The sequence below is a fragment of the Sceloporus undulatus genome, chromosome 4, assembly GCF_019175285.1.
Source record: "Sceloporus undulatus isolate JIND9_A2432 ecotype Alabama chromosome 4, SceUnd_v1.1, whole genome shotgun sequence".
Classification (NCBI taxonomy): Eukaryota; Metazoa; Chordata; class Lepidosauria; order Squamata; family Phrynosomatidae; genus Sceloporus; species Sceloporus undulatus.
Genome location: NC_056525.1, coordinates 178,492,438 through 178,514,550, shown reverse-complemented (window position 1 = coordinate 178,514,550; position 22,113 = coordinate 178,492,438). Strand labels below are relative to the sequence as shown.

The following is a 22,113-nucleotide window of genomic DNA, read 5'->3' as shown; positions in this document are numbered from 1 at the left end:
CTTTGTTTGATAAATGCTAGTTATAATTTACATAGGCATTGCCATGGGAATGTTTCATGAGAATTATACTTGCAAGGTCTAACAATCACACACACACACACACCCAGGCCCAGCTTATTTAAGAAATAGCAATTTTTATCCGTCCTCAGCTATCACCACAACATGTCTATCTCTGCTTTAGTTTGTTATTGCCTTGCTTTTTACAATTTTTTTTGGGGGGGCGGGGGGTATTAGATTTCCCCATGCCAAGTACCGAAGGGGTCAGAGATATCAGGGACCATCTGGCCAGACTGCATAGTGCATTTGAGAAGTGATGATAAAACTGAGAAGGAGTTGCAGGTCACTGTAATAAGCTGTCCACAATTTTGTTTTCTGTCTGCAAACAAAGGGCTACTGGTGCAATAACATATAGGACTTTCTACAATTTTCAGTAAGATTTCATTAACACCTTCTGCAAGACCCAATTCTGTGTTACTAGATTAAAATTAGAAGTACTAAATAAAGAAATATGTTTTCATTCTAACTCACTCCTATTTCATAGAGAGTAGAATAAATGATAAGGAAAGAAAGCACTCTTAAAACAATGATGAATCAAAAATGAAGCAATTGAGGATTGAATATCATGTGGCATACATTCTGTCGCCTGCTTGCTTTACTTTCACAGCACTGAAATGACTTGACAAATCTGATTTCAAATATCTTTCCTCTTTGTTCAAGGCAATATTCATTCCAGTCTTAAGTTATCTTAAAATGGACCAGGTTATACATTGTAGGGAGGACATGCAAAGGCTGCATACACCTTCTTCCTGTCACAGTTATTTCCATTGCTGAAGAAGCAAGCTGCTTAACCTTCATAGCTCTTTGTCTTTTCAACAGTGGAAACATGTTCTGTTCTGGATGTGCCTGCTGTTTCTTTGGATTCTAGTCATAGCCTGTGGTACATACCAATATAATGACTGAAAAGTAATCCAACTTTGCCTGAATGTTGAAACTAAAAATACAATTGGAGTTCTGTTGAGTACTAAACCACCAATTTCAATCTAAATGTGTTTCTTTTGTAGGTCTGTTTGAAGTACTATGAGCATGAATTTGTAGAACTAGCATGTCAGTGTCCAGCTGTCGTATGCTGTCGATGCTCTCCCACCCAAAAAGCCCACATTGTAAAATTGTTGCAACACCATACAGGAAAACGTACATGTGCAATAGGCAAGTATCCATTGTGGTTTTATTTCTGTTGGCAAACTAGTCAGAGAGTGGTCATTCTTGTTGACAAACTAGTAAAGTGAGAGGTTGATCACAATATCCAAAAATAAATTCCAAGTAGAATTAAAGATAGTATGATAAGAACATTTAAATAATTATACTTGAGGTAAAGCTTAACTTTAATTATTATTTTTTTTAAAATTAGGGAACAATCACTAACTAGCATTTGAAACTATCCAGTACACCCTTTACTCCCCCATAGCAAGCAAATCCACTGTGCCCCATGCCTAGCTGAAACACACAAAGAAATAATATATTTTTTTGTCAAGTTGTCTTAACTCAGGTTCTGTTTTTATTGAGTCACCTAGTATACAACTGTGCCTAGGCAATACAATTCAGAGGGGCAAAAGTGTGTTGCTTGGATCTGCCCAGAGACAGTGTCAGCTGATAGTGATTTTCTCCAAAATAGCAATATAACAGACTTCGATCTCAGTCATGTAGTAGGCAAACTAATTGAAGCATGCCTACACTGTGGCCCTTGAATATTCAGTAAGGATTTGCTACCTGTTTCAGAATTACGCAAGTAGTGTTTTTGCAGTCATTAACAAAATGATCATCTTATGTCTGGATAGATTTTCTCAATTTCTGTTATAGGAAATCAGAAATTGCTGAGTCAGAGAGATAGAATATGTAATAGATTTCTTAACATTGAAGCTATTTTTGTTGTAACTTCTAATTTATATAGCTCATTCAGTTAGTTCATAGTGAAGCTAAATAGTATAGAAGCTTGCCATGCCACTCTAAAACGTAACTGGATATTTCACATGTTTCAGGTGATGGAGGAAATGATGTTAGTATGATCCAGGCAGCAGACTGTGGAATTGGAATTGAAGGAAAGGTATAATATTTGCAGATCAGATCAAATGCGCACATAGTAATGTGTTGGAATCAGTGCGTTAAAGTGGGAGAAGATTCACTACCACTTGAGGAACCTTACATTCACAAAGCAGAACTTTTCTCTCATCGCTTCCCATGCAGACCACTGTCCACACCTCCCTATCTTTTCTCCAGAGAATTTCCAACTCCTCAGAGGAGATTGGGTGGTGCAGAGAATTACACAGGGGACCACAAACTCCCATTTCATTGATGGAAGCTACTAAGGGAAGCTGATCGGAAATACTAATTGGATACAACTGCAAAAGAACATGAATCTATATGAAAAGCTATCATAGACTTATAACAAGGGCTTTGGATCATGGATAACCCCAGTTAACTTCTCTATTAAATTTGTAATTTTTGTTGTCAACTTTGACTGGGGGTGATGATGTTTTTCGTTAGCTGTCATTTGATTTGTATATTTGGCCTCCCCTCAATTAAATGTGTGGATACTTTTAAAATTTAAAAATCAATTTAAAAAATTAAGAGTACATGTATAGTGTGTGTGTGTGTGTGTGTATGTGTCTACTTTATTAGTTGTTTTGTAATAGAAAAGTTGGTGGTTGGGTATAAAAATTCTCTGGAGTGATACTAATTGTTTAATATGCTGATAAACTGATACTTTATAAATTGCTAATATTTTCAATTTGTCATTTTATTATTAGGAAGGGAAACAAGCTTCCTTGGCTGCTGATTTTTCTATTACACAGTTTAAACACATTGGCAGACTGCTGATGGTACATGGTCGAAATAGTTATAAAAGATCAGCATCACTTGGTCAATTTGTCATGCACAGAGGCCTTATTATTTCAACTATGCAGGTATTTAATTCATTTTGCTTACATGAAGAATAGTGTATAGAATGTTTTGCTCTATGTATTTTAATTATTTCCACTGCTACGTATTATAGTAATAATCCAGACTTTCCTCTTTTTCTAGGCTGTGTTTTCGTCAGTCTTCTATTTTGCATCTGTCCCTCTATACCAGGGTTTCTTAATGGTAGGGTAAGTAGCAGTGTTCTGGTTTTGAAGTTTCAAAGACTGTGATGATGTCTAATAGGCACTAGATTCCTCCTATAGTTCAGGTTAATGAGCCGAAGTGTAACATTCATTGGGTATTCACTGAAATCTTTACATGTAAGCATGTCCCTCAGTGGAATATTTATTTTAGAAAAAACATGGCAAAACTGTCACAACATTTTCATACATGTGCATCAGGTAAGTGTGTAGTGTTCAATTTATGTTTACTGAATTTATGTGCACCAGCCCAGTTTTCACTGGGTTCCGTCTCACTAAATGTACTGAGGCAGTGAAAGTATACGACAGACATGAAGAAAGTGTGGACCATGGATATCATTCATCGTTTTTGGGGGAGGGAACCCTCAAGCTGCCAACATCTAACAAGTCCCTCATGTGGTGATTCAATTTGGTAACATTGTTTAATGGCAAGTTGTGGCTAGATTGCTTGCCAAGGAAGATTGGTGCATGCCCTGACCTTCTTCCATCCCTAAATGACACCTTTAATGAGGTGCTGCCATTGAGAGTTCCCTCCCTCATTCTCTTCTGATCTTCTTCAACAACAGAGTGAGTAAGCTCTCCCTTGCTCTCCCCTTCAACCTTTTCTCCCCTTTCTCTTTCTCCACTCTATGCCACCTGCAAAGATAACCTACCAACTAGCTTCTTCCTGAATGCCTGCATCAATGGGTCTTCAGAGATCCTGGGAATTTGGGCAACCAAGAGATCCTGGAGAAATAGGCAGCTAAGGACACAACACAGACAGATTCTGTACTCACTCTTTCCCCCTTCCACAGAGCCTGTTTTGAAAACCCATAGATCCAGGCATTCAGGAAATTACCAGCTTTTATTGGCAGTGTTTGTTTCTTTCTTCAGAGAAGGTGGCAGTGGAGGAAGGCGGGGAAGGAGTGCTTGTTTGTTCACTTGCTTTGCTGCACCAACAGGAAGGAGGGAGGGAACACTCAGTTCCTCTGCTGGTGTAGGACATTATGGTTTTTGATTGTTGAAAAGAAAAATACCTAAAGTGAGAGCAACACAATCTGTAGTTTCCAATAACACTAAAATTGTGTTGTGAATTTTGGATTTTAGGGGGGATTTTGGAATACTTGCATATATATAATGAGCTATTTTGGAGATGGGACCTATGTCTAAACAAAAAATCCATTTGTGTTTCATGTACACTTTATACACATAGCCTGAAGGTAATTTTGTGCATGGAACAAATTTTGTGTATTTTGAACACCAGAAAGCAAAGTTGTCACTATCTCAGATATCCATGTGGACAGTTTTGGAGTATTTTAGATTTTGAATTTCCAGATAAGGAGTGCTCAATGTATGTGTGCGTGTGCATGTCTGTGTAAAATATTATGTACATTAAAAGTACTTCTTCCCTATAGGTATGCAACTATATACACTATGTTTCCAGTCTTTTCCTTAGTATTGGATCAAGATGTGAAACCAGAAATGGCACTGTTATATCCAGAACTTTACAAAGACCTTACTAAGGTATGAATATTCAGTATGAAACACATAGGATGTAGATAAAATATCACAATCCTTGAACTTTGTTCTTACCAGTATGCTTTTGTTTGTTTTTGTATGCCTTCAAGTTGTTTCTGACTTATGGTGACCCTAAGGCAAACCTATCATTGGGGTTTCTTGACAAGTTTCTTGCCTTTGCCATCCTCTGAGGCTGAGAGAGTGTGACTTGCCCGGTGAATTTCATGGCTGAACAGGGATTAGAATCCTGTTCTCCAAAGCCACACTCATATCACTATACCACACCAGCTCCTTCTTATCAGTATAGGGAATGCCATTATTATTCATCTTAGATTTCTAGAAAAAAATAGTTCACTAGATTCAAGGTGGCATTTTCTGTGCCCACTGAAAGAGCTGGAAATTGGAGCTTATAAGTATATATGTATAGAACTCTTCTGTAACTTAGCTGTTAAGTCCCACTAAAATCAATGGAAGACTTAGTTTCTCGTGAAATCTATAGCAGTAAAGTAGATTTAACCTGATTTAGATCTAAAGCCATGAGAACATTGGAGAAGTACAGCTATCATGACACCATATAAACTACCACATGTATTGTTTCATAAAACTTTTCAGCAATGTTTATATATTGAAACTGCCTTCATATGCATATTGCTTTGGATATGAACAACCTTTTCTAAAATAACTATGTGACCTGTCTTCATTGTTTTTAGGGGAGATCTTTGTCATTTAAAACCTTCCTCATCTGGGTTTTAATCAGTATTTACCAAGGTAGGATAACTACTTTTTGGTTTTGTCCCTAGGTTACATAATTTTTTTTTGTCTTCTAGCAATACTTTTCAAGCTTCACAGTTAAACATACTTATTTATATCTTGCCCTATAGCCATAAGATCTCAGGATAGTGGCAAGGGGAAGTAGCAGGAAGCTTGTACATTTGCAGAGAAGAGGCCTTTTCAAAAAAATCTTTTTTGTCAGAAATAAGATGCGTGATTTGGAGAGCAAGGGAGAAGGCATTGAAATGGGGATAAGGAGGTACAGAGTGGAGAGAGGTAATGATATAATTGTGGAAGGGGGAAGAAACACATGGTGTTGGTTGCCTCCAAAATGTCCCACACATAAAATAGTCTGGGTAGCCTTGGCAACAGACCCCCTGGGTGAGAAATGTTGCCACTTCATGCCAGGTTGGTATATGAAAAAACAATCATCCAGAACCTGATCATGGATGTAAAACATCCAGAGAGAAACTGGCTGAGTGGTTAAGGAGAGAGGTGAATGCCTCCCTGCAGCAAATGAATGTTCCATTCTGCTGAAAAAAAGTTATGGTGAGTTGTTTGCTTTAAAACCCCCAAAAGCCTACGTGAACCCTCCAATAGGTAATTATTGGCCAGTTTGGGGGGCAAAATAGGAAAGCCGCTGGTTGAGTTAGGTATATTATATAATTTCTGTATAACATCACCATTAGTTGCTCTAGCTACAGCTTCAGAATCATCTTTGAGACAGCTCTCTACAGAGTACATTTCTGTACTCTAATCAGGAAGTTGCCACCTCATAAACTACTGCATGGTGGGCTGGCCTCAGGAACATCAACTGACAAAGTCTACCTGAGCCTCTAGTGATAGAGACGGATATATGAATATTACCAAGTGCTGCACCTGCTTCCTCAGGCAAGTGCAATCGCAAATACATTTGCACTCTATTCATGAGTCCCTTTCACACATTTTGTTACATAGATTCCATGAATACATAGCAGGAAGACCAAAATTATTCCACCTAGCCATATCCCTGGTGTAAATCAACTGCTCTATCACATGCCCTCTATCTATAGGGTCAAAATGCCTGCACAATGTGGATTCTCAGTCAGGTGGAAACCTGCACAAGTAGAAATGCATAACTGCAGGTGCACCTATCTATTGCGGTGAATGTGTCAGCATTTAGGGCATAGCCAAAGAGATGTTATGGTATCAGAAGACCTAACTTATTGCATCGTCTGGTGATATTGGGAAAGAAACCCATGAAAGGGGTTAATTTGTGCTTGTATGTTGTGTATTGTACAATAGCTTTCCTTTATACAATGCTTGGAATTCTAGTTCAAGAAATCTGTATCATAATGTTATTTAAAAGCTTTATATTTTTGGCTATAGTCACCATTAAAATGAAAGTAGACTGAAACTTTTAATTAATAATTCTCTCTATGGGCTAGTCCCTTCTCCTGCCCCTTCTGCATTTGCACCTGCCCCCACCCTGGAGCCACCCAGTAAAAAAATTTTCCACAGGGACCTAGGTAGATTGTCCACACAGCTGTCCCTGACATTTTCTCCATCGCCATCTTCATACCTTGGGGACAGATCCAAACCAGAATGTTTTCCTGCCTCTACTAGTGCACCCATCACTCTGAATGAGGTAAATGAGATGCCTAGCATGTGATCTGGGCATCTTGCTAGCAGCTGAGCGCCAGAGGCAATGGTACTGCCAAGGAAGGGGGAAACCATTTTAAGGTGACAGCGATAACAGAGATGCAAACTTTGGGGAAAGTTTTAAAAGTTTCAGTGTTTCAAAACTGTGCAATAAAGGAGTATTCCCCAAATCTGGGGTAGGTAGGGTCATGTGGCCTTATCACCCCAGGTTTATAGAGAGGGCAGGTTTTTAATGCGTTTTTAAGCAGCATAGACAAGGCCTACAACAAAGACATGTTACTGAAGTGTATTTCTTTGGCATTTACTTTAGCAGCTGCCTTTGAAACATTTAATAATATTTTCAAAATGACGTAAAGCTGTTTTAAAATAAATAATAGTATTTTAAGCATTGCTGTTCCAGGAGGACATGGAGTGGGGTGGGGGGGACAAGTTAAACAATGAATCTGTAATTAAATGGCTTGCATCTTTCTTAGGTGGAATTCTGATGTATGGAGCTCTTCTGCTTTTTGAGTCTGAATTTGTCCATGTTGTTGCCATTTCGTTCACTGCACTAATCCTGACAGAGCTCTTGATGGTTGCACTTACCATACGAACTTGGCACTGGTTAATGGTGGTAGCTGAAATCTTCAGTCTTTGCTGCTATGTGGCCTCTCTTGCATTTCTAAATGAGTATTTTGGTGAGTAGCTATTGCCTGCATAATGTGTAGTATCTTTTAAGATGCCCTATGTATACAACTGATACTGAAGTAAATATCATAGTTTGGGATAACTCACATTCTCTGTACTAATTTGACCTAGTTCTATTGATCAGTCACCATAGCTGAATTTGAGACAGATTCTTATAAAGAAAAGTCTTTCATTGTAAATAAAATGCTGACTCTTCTGCTAAGAGCTTGCATATACCCAGTAAGATTCCCTCCATTTCCAAAGACAGAAATCCAAAGTCCTGTTGCTCATGCAAGGACTAATAGCCTCTGTCTTTTCTTTCACTAACACAGATTTTAAAAGTAGCCCCAGGATAAAATATTAAGGGAATAATCTTCAGAACCTCTCTGCTAACCCCTCTCAAACCTTTCAAAGCTTTTTCATACATACTGTTATTTGTATATATATATATATATATATTTTCTCTTATTTCTTTGTTTTTTCTATAAATCTGTCCTTTCTTCTTCTACTTACTGGAACAGGTATAGGCAGAGTGTCTTTTGGAGCTTTCTTAGGTAGGTATAATTGCTGTTTTCTTAAAACATAAGGTACCCTAACATAAGGCAAACTCCCCCCCCCCCCCGAAAAAAACTAGGAGTAGTAAAAGCTCCCTTTCTTATTTTGGCAGTTCGTAAATGTTTGGGATGGTAACTATAGATTTGAAAACGCAAATTAAATTGTCTAATTTATGATTTACCTATTTAAAACACACAATGAAGTGTGTATCATGAAGAAAAGATGCCCGGTGGTGGGGGGGGGAGTAATGAACCTACCAGAGCTCTAAGATTATCAGGTGAACGTTTTCTCTTGGTCCTGCTACCGTCATAAGCTCACTTGGTGAGCACATGAGAGAGAGACCCTTCTGACTGGCTCCTTCCACTCTGGAACTCCCTTCCATGGGAGGCTAGGCTTTCCTTTCAAATACTAAGGTATTTTTGTTTATGCAGATTTTTAATGTGTAAGCAGGGGAGCTTCTGACTGAGATGTGTGCTTTATTTTATTTATTGTTTAACTTTTGTATGTTTTTGATTTTTTTTTTTAATGTGCTGATTTTTAATTGTTTTTAACAAATTCATTTTCAAAATTTACTTTCTTGAGAACTGCCTTGTTTATCAAATTTGGAAATTTATAATACAGTCAGCCCTCTGTATCCATAATGTTTTATCCATGGATTCATTCACTCATGGCTTGAAAATACTCAAAAATATAAACTCCAAAAAGCAAACTTTGATTTTGCTATTTTATATAAAGGACACCATTTTGCTACACCATTCTATTTCTATTAGAATAACAAGCCTGGGTGACAGTCTCTGTCAGTATAGTAGATAATATACATTTAAAGGTATACTGATTTCAGCAGAATATCATATGCTCCAGTTATCATTTGAAGCAAGGATAGTTTTGTCCTGGAAATACATTGCAGCCTATATACTGTTGGTTAGTCCTCCTAGAGTAGACCCATTGAATCATTTGTTGAATACCAGTAATTAGCACATAACTATTGTATATACTCATGTATAAGTCTAGAAATTTTAGTCAAGAACTGGGCTCAAAAAGCCTGATCAACTTATCCATGGGTTAATGTAAGTACTGTTCTCTATGCTTACTTTAAAAAAGAAATATCCCCTGGTGAATGGCAAGAATGTAATCTGTCCTGGAAGCACTGACTCCTCTCTCCTCTCCTACATCCAGGTTTTAGTGTGAGCATATACATTTATGCCTGCTAGAATTTTGCAGGCATACTTCAGCATTGTTACCCTTTGCTTCATCCTTTAGATCCTTTGACCCTAAGTTTTACGCTTGCTTTATCCATGGGCACATCAAAATCCTTAATTTTGCCCCCTAAAACTGCCCTCAGTTTATACATGAGGTTGATATATTTGAGTATACATACAAAAAATCACATTGATTCAAGACTAATAATAGCATTCAGGTCTGTATCTTAGCTCTTGATACAAAGACAAGACATCTTGAAATTTCTTTTTTTTAAATGTGGTGTGTAGAAAGGAGAAAGCTGAAGGCAGCATGATGGCATGAATCACTGATTTCATTGCAGAATAATCTCAACCCATGCTTAAATTTTGCTTGTTATCCATACTATTTAACTGAAATTGTAGCCCTAATAAAGGCATACTTAAGTGGTTGCTGCATACAGTAAGAAATAATAGCTTCACTATTATAAGTGTATGCTGTTTTCAGAATAAGAAGGAAAGTGTAAGGAGGGTGGATTCTTTTTTGTTTGTTTGTTTGTTTTTAAGAATGGCTACTGGAAATAGGATGCTAGAATGAAAGGTCTTAACCTATTTCCACAGTGGATTTTGAATTGAGCACTTGTTGTAGGCTATATTTCAGAAGAGAAACTTGGCAAAACCACCTCTGCGTATCCCCTGCATTAAAAAATCCTATAAAATGTATAGGGTTGCCATAGGTTGGCAGGCAACTTGAAGGCACACACACACTTATAACTTGTTATAGAAAGACATTAATAAATAATGAAGAGGGATGCAGTGGCTTAGTGATTAAGACGCCAAATTTAACTATTAGAAGATTGGAAATTTGTCAATTCGAGGCCTGGGTGCTGCATGATGGGATGAGCTCCCATCACTAGTCCCAGCTTCTGCCAAACTAGCAGTTCGAAAGCATGCAAATACATGTTGATAAATAGGTACCACTTCTCAGTGGGAAGGTAACAGCATTTGGTGCAGTCATGCTGGCCACATGACCACCAGCGCAATCCTTGGACAACGCTGGCTCTTCAGCTTAGTAATGGAGATGAGCACCACCCCTTACAGTCAGTTATGACTAGACATTCATGTTGCGGGACTACCTTTACCTTTTTTATAATAAACATTAATAGAGAAACATTTTTAATTCTAAAATTATCTTTAACTGTGTTCACACCATGTTCATTTTCACAAAGGAATCCTGTTTTTAATAGCTTTTCTCAGTTCTTTGTCATGTTTGCCTTTGAACAGTGGCATGGCATTTTCAAATTTCTCATTTTAGTATCACCCAGGACACTGTCGGGACAGATTGATGAAGAAAAATATTTTTAGGGGGAAAGTAGGATAGTGTAGAATTGTGTACTAAAATTATCCAGCTCCAGGCATATTATCATCCTTTCAAAAAGCTTGTGACAGTAGTTGAGTGGTATTTATTGCCTCTTCTCTGACTTTTATAACGTATTCCCCCCCCCCTTTTTTTATGCCTGTAGATGTTGCCTTTATCACAACCGTGACCTTCCTGTGGAAAGTGTCAGCCATCACTGTAGTAAGCTGTCTTCCTCTTTATATTCTGAAGTACTTAAAACGTAAATTTTCTCCTCCAAGTTACTCTAAACTTACCTCTTAAAAAATGACTGAACACCTGGTTTTTCCACCAAGATGACTCTAACTAGAAATTGCTTCAAGCGTACTCATTCTACTTCAGTGATAAGTTGAAGAGAGAAAAATAGTAACAAGAAAAATGGAGTAACAGAGCACAAAGAAGATGGAAGAATCTGACAGTTACAGTGAAGTTTATTAGCAGAACCATTGAGAATAAATACATTTCATTTTATATGTGGCTTTTTAAAACATCTCAGTTAGCAGTGCTTCTGAATTTATTTAATTGCTACTGTAAAGGATTTATTCCTACTGCACTATTTTTCTGTATATGGAACAGAAAACACTTTTTCCTATAATATCATAATTTCCAAGTAGTTGCATTCTCTCACAGAAAAAGGCATTCATTTATAAAAGTGTAACAAGCCTAGAAAGTGTAAATGCCATTGTCTGTATTTGCTGCTATATTATCTCCCATATATGCACTATATGAATTATGAACAGCTGTCCATGTAGCGCAGTGTTCGTCTGGGATCTGTGGTATCTTTCTTCTCTGTTCTCCATTGCTAATCTGCATTAGGACATCTGAGTAATTGGCAGCAGCCTTTCAGTTGCAAATGGAGGCCAACCTGCACAAAATGCGATGAAAAATAATGTTCTGTAAATCATTCCGTTACACCTGTTGCTCTGCACAGACTGCCACAGACTTCACAGTTCAGTAAATGTTTTATAAGTTCCTACCTGCTTTTGTATTTATAAAACTATACTCAAATATTAGCACATTACTTGACATTTCATTTATAGAAGTTAAATTGTTCTGGCACAGTCCACCAACAGTGCTTCTGTGCAGGCTGGGATCATTTTACTGGGAGTTATGACAAGTCCCAATAAAATGAAAGTTGCTTATACAGCAGCCAAGTTTGGTAAATTGTGGCCAAATATGTCAATCAGGCTCAGAGTACTTTCCTCATTGATTTCATCAAAGGGAGCTGATCCACATACAAATCCCTTTTTGGCATACAGACTGCCTTTCTCAGTTTAAATTAATGAAGGCTTCCCACACAAACACATTATGTGAGCTTAAACTGTACATTGAATTCTGAGTCAGGCTAGTACATGCACATTGTTATCTGTTTACTTAAGGCTACTCAGGTATAAGAAGAATAAAATTGTTATTATAGTAATGGTAGAAAATCCATCATCTTCCAACACATAATTTATTACTGCAAGAAGAGAAAGTGACACTCTGTAATTTGATGTACTCTTGAAAAACAGTTATTTAATATCTTATGTACTGTATTGTTACACAGAATTGATATTTTTTCCAAGGCTGTTTCTTTTTTTCAAGAAAAACATGTACCCAGTTATTCAGAATAGTCAGGTATCAGCCAAAAGAACAAATATAATTTAACCATGCTACTAAATGAGAATTTATTTGTATATTTTGAGCTGTAAGCAACTTTTTTTAATATCATATTGTTTTGTGAGAATGTCTCACAAGAAAACCTTTTGTAGTACCAGTATCTTAACACCTTGTTATTTTATAATGTTGTTAAACGTAAACACTTCCAGAAAAAGACTGTTGGCAAATTATTTGAGCTACAATCCACTCCATTTATGTTGAAAATGTTTAACAGCAGCTGATCTTTGTTTTTTAAAAAGACCTTTGAAACATTCTTCATTATAAAAGCAATAAAACCTCATTTCTACCAAATATTGAAAGTTTGTAAAATAAATGTTTTCATTAATATTTATTTTTATGCTGTTCTCAATAATGTTTTGTTTTTCAAGTTGCTGACCTTATACAACCATCAGTTAATCCCAATGCCCACTAGATGTCACTGGGAGGTGGGAGTTTTATGTGCTAAACACTGCTTTGCTCATAATATGTGAAATTTGCCAAGCTTTTAAAAAACGTTACATTTTAACTGTTACTGAAAAATCTAAAATATGTGTTATTTGGCAACATTTCTGAATGAAAAATTCCAAATTAGCATCTAATGAACAGAGCAGTTAGCTACATTATATCCACTGTCCATTCATATTGTAATTATTTATCCATCTATTCCAAGAAGACAACAGTACCATGCTTAAATTCAGTATGCGAACAAAATCTTAATGATGCTTGATCATCTTTTGCTATAAAATGCCTTTATTATGGGCTAAATTAGTTTTAAAAACACAATCAACCTGACTGGGAAAATGCAAGTAGTTTTTTCTAGCATATCTGTGTACAAGAATGCCAATATATAAATAACTGTACTGTGTATCTCATGTATATAAATATGTATATATGTACATTAAAAACTGACTGACAATTATGTGGTTAGTGTGAGAGCACTGTGTAAAAAGTCCATGATTAAAAAAAATACGAGTAACTTGCAGATAACAGCTTATTACATCTGACAGAAACAAGTTGTTTGCATGTGAATGAAAAATGCTACTGTTCCTCATTTGCTGTGCTGCCAGTATGAGATTTATTGAGGGGAATCCAGTACAAGGTACTGTTGCAAACCCTGCCTTTTTTCTACTCTTATCCCTATATGAGTTGGGCACAAACATCAAAGGTGAAAATTCACTCTTTTCAACAAAATTTATGCTTTGGAACAACTGCAGGTAGGTTTTATTTAAGTCATTGTTGCCTAAAATCAAGCAATAAAGATATATCCCATGATACAGGGAGACTTAGGAGAAGATAGAGCAAGTTAACACCTTTCCATCTTGATACTGGCATCTGTAGGAAGGCATTATAGATTTTCTAGCTGCAGGTTCATGCTAGGTGTATTTCAACTGGTAAGGACCCTGAATTATACATAGGAGAAGTCTCCCATGTCAGCTCCCAGAATATTTCAGTTCTGTTTAGGCCTGTATTGAACGAGGGGATTCCTTCAAGTTCCTGAATGTGTGAAAGTGGTTCAAAAAACAAATGACTCCATGATTCCTTTTAGTATTACAATGGGCCCTTCCCTTATGCAGGGATCCATTCTGCCCCCCCTCCCCCCGTGCATAAGGGAAATACTCTGTATGCTCGAGCCCCATTGAAAACAATGGGGTTCATGCACGCGGTGGCGCACACACCATTGCCTCTTCTGGCATGCAGCTTCAGCATAAGCTGAAAGCCACGTATGGTGCCAGCACAATGTATTTGCTAAAACTTAAAATAATTTCAGCCAATGAAATTTTCTTAGCAGATCTGTCTGATAATTGGAATCCTGTGCAAAGCTAGATTTGAAAATTACTTTCGTTGGTGCTTGTGTGTTACAGAGATTGAAGAGTTCCCCTACACACACTTTTCTTCCAAGATAATGGTCTTTTACATATGTCCTTACAGATGCCTGTCATAGACGTCATAACTTCCAGAGAAAGGGGCCATCAACTCCTCCCTCTGCTTGCATGCCTGTTCAATAAAGCTGAGTAACAAGTACATAGCACATGATGCTGGAAGAGAGTTCTACAAATTCCATGGACTGTTAAAAAGATGCCCCAGACTGGGATAGTTCTTATCCAAGAGGAAACAACTATTTCTAAGTGCCCTATGAATCCCATATGTTTTGAGTGATGAAAGAACAAGTGGTGAGATTTAAATCCTGGTCTCATCTTCCAAAATCCAACACCCATAGAATTAGCAAAAAAGATGGCACCTAATAACAACGTTGTTTCCACAGGGCTAACTCATGGTATTCTCATCCTCTTTTCCCTTTCATACTTATATGTGGAACCCAGGCCTCTCAGCTGTATAACCCACTATGGAATGGGCTCCAGATGACCAGGTTATAGGCTAATATACTATACTATACAGGAGGCCATAGGCATGATCTCTGTCCATGGATTCTCAGGTGAAATGATGGAAATAAGCAAACAGAGACATGTCGTGTCAGTCAGCTATTCAGAAGGCCTGCTAAATAACCAAGTAATCTCATGCTTCCCATTTTGCCCAACCTTCACTGTCTTAATCAGTCATCCTTTCTTTTCATTCATTTGGTTGCTTGCCAGATATGTTCCAGAATGCTTTCAGTATTTTGAATTAGAAACAAGAGCCAGAAGGCAAAAATAATGTGGAAGATCTGTGTAATCTAAATGCTGACTGCAAAACCAAATGTGGCTATGACACCATTTTCTTTCACGTTCCAATAACAAAAATCTGCCCTAAAGATATGAAATACATCTGAGTGAATCTATTTCAATTTTAAAATGCCAAAATGTCACTCCATTGATTCAAGCCACTGTCTTCAATGTACTTTGTATTACAATTGCATGTTTGATGAATGACAGGATTCCAGTGGCTTTGCAGGGCTCTAGTCTAGAGGAATTCAGGAGGTTTTCTTGCACATTAACTATGGATATCTTATGCAACCTTTAACGACAAAGGGATATAATCTTTACTGTATGTAGCAAGTTTGGTTTATATTTCTAATAGCAAAAGATAATTGGGTTAAATGTTTTAAAAACCACCTGATCAGTAGTTTTATGTGCATTTTTCAGGCTATGTGGCCATGTTCTGGAAGAGTTTATTCCTGACATTTCACTAGCATCTGTGGCTGGCATCTTCAGAGAATGATGACATGGAAGTGAGTGGGGATATATATATATATTGTGTGACCCTTTGTTGTCTAGGTGTTTGTGGATTTCAGTGGCTTGACCACCCCATCAGATGTGAACAATTCTGAAACCAATACAGTAATTAAATGTACCAATTCATACCAAGCCAACACTGAACCAGTTAACCAAGGATGCTCTTCACTTAATTCCACTGGAATGTAGAGGTGTGCACACAATTGAGCATCCTGAATATTTTCATTCCAAGAGCAAGATAAATAATGTTTTTAATTAGAGCACATGCAGTCTTTTTCAGTGTGTGGACAAGATCACATTGCACATGATGGGGCAGCTTCAGCTGAAGAAGTTTCCATCTTCCCTGGAATCTCTATTTTTGTATTTGCAAGACAATTTGCTTCCCACTTGATTCCGAAATCTGTTTCTGAAACCATTTTCTGACTCTCTTTTACTTTTTTCAAATGCCATTATTAAGGTTCTTTCTGTCACCCCCCCCCCCCCCAAAAAAAAACTGCTGCAAGCAAACCAAGAGAGTCAGGCCCCACTCCTGCAACCCACTTTGTCTTAACAGCATATTTGCCCATCTAGGCTGGCATTATTATTATTCAGTTGAAATGAAAATAATAAAAAAGAAGCCTTTCAATGTGCTAGCTCCCCTGCAGGGAAGCAAATCAGCAGTACGGAACAGAGACGACACCGTCCCAGCATTATATGTAAACAAACAGGAGGTACAATATCTTTTAATGCTGCTTGAAAAGCATAGGAATTTCTCTGGTAAACAAAACACAGTCAGAGTTATATGATTCCCAACCAGTATTAACTACCCAACAGATGCCCTCAGCAGGGTTCACAGCTGTCATTGTATGAGCAGAATTTTGCTCAGCCAATTGCCTGGGAAAATCTCCTTCAGATACCAAACTACAGTCAGAGACCTATTTGCCAGTCCATCAGCTGAAAAGCCATAGATTTGATGAGTGCATTCTGTAGCAGACTCAGCACAGTCAGATGCCTGGAACAGAAAACATTCATGAAGCGTTTCTGTAGTCACATGTCCCTCCCTTCTGCTATTACTTTTATTCCAAATTAGGGTTCAGGCTAATGTTCAGAAATCTGCCGCTGCTTATCTACATATACATGCAAGTGTTTAAAGGAAAAAGGCACTCCAGTGCTTTTAAGACTGCGTGCGCTGGTGGGGAGATGAGACTTAGTATATGAGAGGTACATGGTTTACAATTTCAGAAAGTTTCAAGTGGTTCTTCACTCATTACCTAGGCAACCCACACAATTTCCTTTCCGTTTCTATAAACAGCCCTCATACCAACCAACATCTTTGTATGATTCTGCAAAGTACCTGCTCCGTTACCAGATCCTAGACTATATATGCCCATATATACAGTGAATCTACAGCACTATATAAAAAGCATAATAATAATAATAAATGTATCTTTTTTGTTGTTTAATACCCCATCATGCTCCCAACAGGGATTTAGGGCAGCTCACTACAAGATTAAAAACATTGGGTTAAATCTCAGATTGTAAGGTTGCCAGATCAGATGTATCCCAAGCCCTGAACTTTCGGGTCCAAAACTTGGGTCTCAGGTACTTTGATGTCACAGGGGTAGGCCCTGGTGATGTTGTGAAGCATGTCACTTTAAGCATCCCACCACAGTTGCTCAGATAATGCCATTCAAAAAAAAAGCCAACATGCATAAGAAATGAAGACATATAATACTTTTAAGGTGATTCTCTTGCTCTGAAGTTCTTCCTCTTGTCTGCAGACTAGATAAAAAGGGGTCAGGCCCTGAAATCCTATATATCATTCCTGCTGAGAGAAGACCTACTGAAATGAGTGCTATTGCTGACAATGGTAAAGAATGGAGGGATTTTTCAGTTCATCTAAAGAACCACATGATTCTCACACCTGCTTTAGACACTACTGTACTAATATGCACTTGGTTAAGATCCACTTTGACCTAGAGGTGGGGTCCATTTGCTGCTTTATTTTAGGTAGGAAAATGTTTTGAGTTTGCTCAACCAAAGAGCATCTTAATGTGTACTATTGGTAGAATGGGAAGCCAAAACACAGGACAGCTTGAATTTAAATAGGAAGCTGCCTTACACTGAATAAGATCAACCATTTATCCAGACCAGTATTGTCATGTATGACTACCACCAGCTCTCCAGTGTTGCAGGATCCCTCCCAGCCCTACTTGGAGACTCCTGTTATTTCTTGGTGGTCTTCCAGCCAGTTACCAAGCAAGCCTGATCCTGCTTTACTTCCAAAACCCCATGAGGTCAGACATGTTCAGAGTGGCACCATACCACTACCTCTGTTACTAACTGTACTGACAACTAATTGTCTCCAAAATAATTTACTTTGTTAATAGCTCATTCTATCTGTTCTCTCTTTTCATCCACCTTTCCCTTTGAGTCTATCTTCAAGCTGACTTTCCCAGTCTGATAAAATATTTCCCCACCAGCCTCCACTCTTCTAATCTGTGGCTACAGTCCAGATACACCAACTTGAAAAGTACAGAAAAAGTATAGAAGGCAGCAGATAATATGCAATGAAATTTAATGTCAACATCATGCAGTGTTGAGGAGGGGGAACCTTTTAAGTGGAAAGGTAACATCAAATTAAATATATCACTGTAGAGAAAACTAGCAATATCCTGTGCCTATGGACTAGATTGGAAACTGAGAAAGCTAAAACTCTTAGAGAAAGAGACTCTGGCAGCAATACTGCATGGGAGACATAGTTGCCATGATATACTAGGTCACCGCACTAGACTCTTATATGCCACTACTATTCCGCTTTTACTGCTCTGCTGCCTCCTGCTGTATTCTATGGTTTGTAGTTCAGTGAGGCCTAAGAGCTCTCTGGCTAAGAATTCTAAATGCGTTTACCTAAACTGCAAATCCCAGAATGCAACAGGAGGCAGCCAGAGCAGTAAAAGTGGAATAGCAGCACTATAAGAGTCTGGTGCAGTAATCTAGATAGTTATGATCTCTCTCTTGATCTGACCCCTAAAAACTCACTTTATAAGCCAGGCAGCCACACCAATTGAAGTTCTGTAACTTGCTGAATGATATGTCCAGCCTCCTCCTATCAGCATGCCATGGTGCAACAAGCAGTTACAACAGAACCCAGCAGGGGGCCCTGCCACTCCTTTTGCGGCATCATGGTTCATTGGGGGGAAAGGGCTGGATGCATCATCCCTCAGTGAGCTGCAGCAGCAGAACTCCTTTGTTTGGTCCAGCTGCCTAGCTTTTAAAGTGGGCTTTAGGGGGCATTTGCACTTGGGGCTGTCATAAACATAAATACCAAAATTTATGAGGCCATAGGTCTAGCTTCTCTTCTTTCCTTTACTGCTTGAAGCATTTCCTTTGTTTTCCATTGTTTCTTCTCTCTCTTTTTTGACCACAGTTAGTGACTTTCTACATTCTATGGAAAAATAGTATAGGAAGAAATCTTCATAGAAAAAGACTATGGTCCTGCTTGACTGTAGCATTAATTTCCCAGGTAAGCAAAATTATGCTCAAAATCCTGCAGCACAGACTCCGATCATATATGGAGAGAGAAATCCCAGAGATGTCATGAGTCAGGGTTGATTTGAAGACAATCAAGAACAACAAATTCTAGCTTCAGGCCTCCATTTCATATAGACTGAGAAATGGAATCTCCCACAGTTATGAAGCAAAAACTTCCTTCAGACAGATGTAAAACAGTGACAACCCCTCCCAAGACATATGCTGTAGTAATATAAACAGATAACAGGATAAACGAAGAGCGCACCTGAGAAAGAAAATGGATTAGTAGAGGACTTCAGCAATAATTAGAGGGGCAAAGACTGGATGGAAAGAAAGATTAGAAGAGTGGAGGCTGGTGGGGGAAAATTTATCAGACTGGGAAAGACAGTTTGAAGATAAAATGAAAGGGAAAGGGTAGGAGGGAAGGGACAACAGATTGAATGAGCTACTTACAAAGTAAATTATTTTGGAGACAATTAGATGTCAGAACAGTTACTAACAGTACTGGCAATAAATTCATTGATTTTAGGTAATGCAACTCAAGATATAGGGTGCACTGGTTCTCACAGTTGAAATTGCAAGTGGGGACAGTGAAGGACTAACCAATGCTGGCAAGATGCTTTAGGTTGAAGCTTAGAACTTATTTGCAATCAGCTCTTCTTGACTGTTTGTATATTATTACTTACAGTCATATGTATACATTTGATTGTAGCCTTCCTTTTCAAAGGTCCCAGTGGAGTATGTATGTGTGGGGGGGGGGTTCAAAAGGAGGGCTACAATAAAAAAAAATTAATTTACTGTTCTTCCCATTTAACAGATGGAAAAGTGTGACTACTACCAGAGCTTGTAGGTATCTATAACTAGACCAGCACACAAACTGGTTTCCACTTGCATGATGGCAACACATCCACCTCATCATAAAACACCATTATCAGATCCATCGTGTGTAAGATACTGCAGACCACAGCACCTTTACCCAGGTCCTTTATAATGTTATGTAAATAGAGTGCCCGCCATCACAACGTTGTGACTCCCTTTGCCCGAACCATCATCGTGTTGGCAAAGCATTGATATATCCTGCCATGAATACTTATTTGCCAACACAATAAATCACTCATAAGTTTGCATTCACAATTGTCATCCACACAGAACCAGAACAAAGGAATGTTACTTTTCTGGACTGCAACTCCCAGAATTCTATGATCAGCTTGGCCAGTGGGTATGTAGGCTAGTGGATTCTTGAAGCCATAGTCCAAAATGTAACATTTCTGAGCTCTGCACAGAACAACATAGAATGTATTTGCGCAGAGCATTGTACCCTTGAAGAAACAATTTCAACGCATGTCCTTCCAAGAGAACTATTTTACTGCAACAATATTTACATACTGTATTATATCATTTGATGCAGAACTTATCAATTGGTAGAACATTTATAGTAAAACATCCGGCCAGTTACACAGTTCATATAACAGAAGAAACAGCAATCCCATGGGGCACAGCATTGGACAATACAGTGTGCAGAATTATTTGTTCAGCTTGGTGTGGGTTGAAGGCCACCCAGCCAGTTTCAAATATTTGGCTCTCAGACAATCAGAGGAAAACCTTAGAGCACATGTGGACAACCTCTAGCCCCTTGTATGTTAAGACTGCAACTGCTAATCATCTCTCAGCATTGACGGCTTTGTCTAGAACTGATGGGAGTTGCAGTCCAGATACAGATGCAGTGCAGAGCCACAAGCCGCCCATCTCTATATTGGAGAAAGATAGATGATCTACCAGTTTCCCTTGTGAAATAATCTGGAAACCAAGTGATATCACCTTCATACTTTGGAAATAGTAGTTTCACTGGTTTGTTTACAGGGAAGTTAATTCAGTTGCTGGAATTTTGTAGCTGAGAGGGAGGGGAGAGAGGTACTTGTCTTAGAGAGCATCTTTTTTCCTTCTTTTCCATTCATGCCTTTTCATTTCTCTTTCTTTCTTTCTTTCTTTCTTTCTTTCTCTTTGGTCAAGGAGTTGGAAGAAGCAGCACACTGTAACATAAGCACCCTGCTCACCTGCCATCTGTCCAAAAGCAATTATGTCGAAATGGCAGGACAGCTTGGAAAGAAGTTATACTTCAGAGGTAGCCACGGACAAACCATGGTCACTGAACTACTACTCAGTAGCACAAACGTCCCTCTTCTTGACACAAAGCTAACTCATTCTGCCATCAAGACACATGAGCACAATAAGCTGTTGAGTACTTCAAAGGAAAGAAAGGCAAGTTTTAGACTAGGAGGAGGAGGAGGAATAAGATGTATTGAAAAGCACCTAGAAGTTAAATATGACAGATGTATGGGACTATTTATTAACAATATAATTAAGTCCATAAGCGTCTAAATACCCTAAGGCTCTAGATCCCACCCAATCTTAGAAGCTAAGCAGTGCCAGCCCTAGTTAGTACTTGGATAAGAGACCGCCAACAATTACCAGGTGTTGCAGGCTATAGAGAAAGGGACTGGCAAAATCACCTCTGAGGATTCTTTCGCCAAGAAAATCCTATGAAATTAATGGGGTCACCATACGACTACAGATGACTTGAAGATACATATACACACACAAAATTAGGTCCAGGCAAGACGATTGCAGGCCTCACATTGGTTTTTACTCTCCTATGTGTACACAGAGCCACAGACATAATCAAAAAACACTAACACATTTTTTTTAAAAAAAACTACTGGTGGCGCAGTGGTTAAATGCCTGTACTGCAGCCATTTACTCAAGACCACAAGGTTGCGAGTTCAAGACCAGCTTGACTCAGGCTTGCATCCTTCCGAGGTCGCTAAAATGAGTACCCAGACTGTTGGGGGCTAATTAGCTTACTTGCAAATTAGCTTACTTGCTGTTCACCGCTATGATCTCTGGAATAGCGGTATATAAATAAAAAAAAAATTATT

At 38.3% G+C, this 22,113-nt stretch overlaps 1 protein-coding gene and 1 long non-coding RNA gene across 7 annotated transcripts in view; one reads left to right on the top strand and one right to left on the bottom strand.

Moving 5' to 3' along the window:
- Nucleotides 1-13,413, top strand: part of ATP9B (ATPase phospholipid transporting 9B (putative)) — a 176,058-nt gene extending 162,645 nt beyond the window's left edge. For 5 of the 6 annotated variants that reach the window (XM_042461414.1, XM_042461412.1, XM_042461417.1 and 2 more), the window contains 9 exons: nucleotides 1,062-1,206; nucleotides 2,037-2,101; nucleotides 2,805-2,960; nucleotides 3,079-3,143; nucleotides 4,550-4,658; nucleotides 5,363-5,420; nucleotides 7,538-7,741; nucleotides 8,252-8,284; nucleotides 10,984-13,413. In XM_042461414.1, the coding sequence (XP_042317348.1) occupies nucleotides 1,062-1,206; nucleotides 2,037-2,101; nucleotides 2,805-2,960; nucleotides 3,079-3,143; nucleotides 4,550-4,658; nucleotides 5,363-5,420; nucleotides 7,538-7,741; nucleotides 8,252-8,284; nucleotides 10,984-11,120 (972 nt within the window). In that variant the 3' untranslated portion in view covers nucleotides 11,121-13,413. The remainder of the gene's footprint in view (nucleotides 1-1,061; nucleotides 1,207-2,036; nucleotides 2,102-2,804; nucleotides 2,961-3,078; nucleotides 3,144-4,549; nucleotides 4,659-5,362; nucleotides 5,421-7,537; nucleotides 7,742-8,251; nucleotides 8,285-10,983) is intronic. The other variant, XM_042461413.1, reaches the window with a different exon arrangement.
- LOC121927624 overlaps nucleotides 11,589-22,113 on the bottom strand; it is a 36,104-nt gene continuing 25,579 nt past the window's right edge. The window contains exon 3 of the long non-coding RNA XR_006103285.1: nucleotides 11,589-11,721. This is a non-coding gene — a long non-coding RNA (uncharacterized LOC121927624). The remainder of the gene's footprint in view (nucleotides 11,722-22,113) is intronic.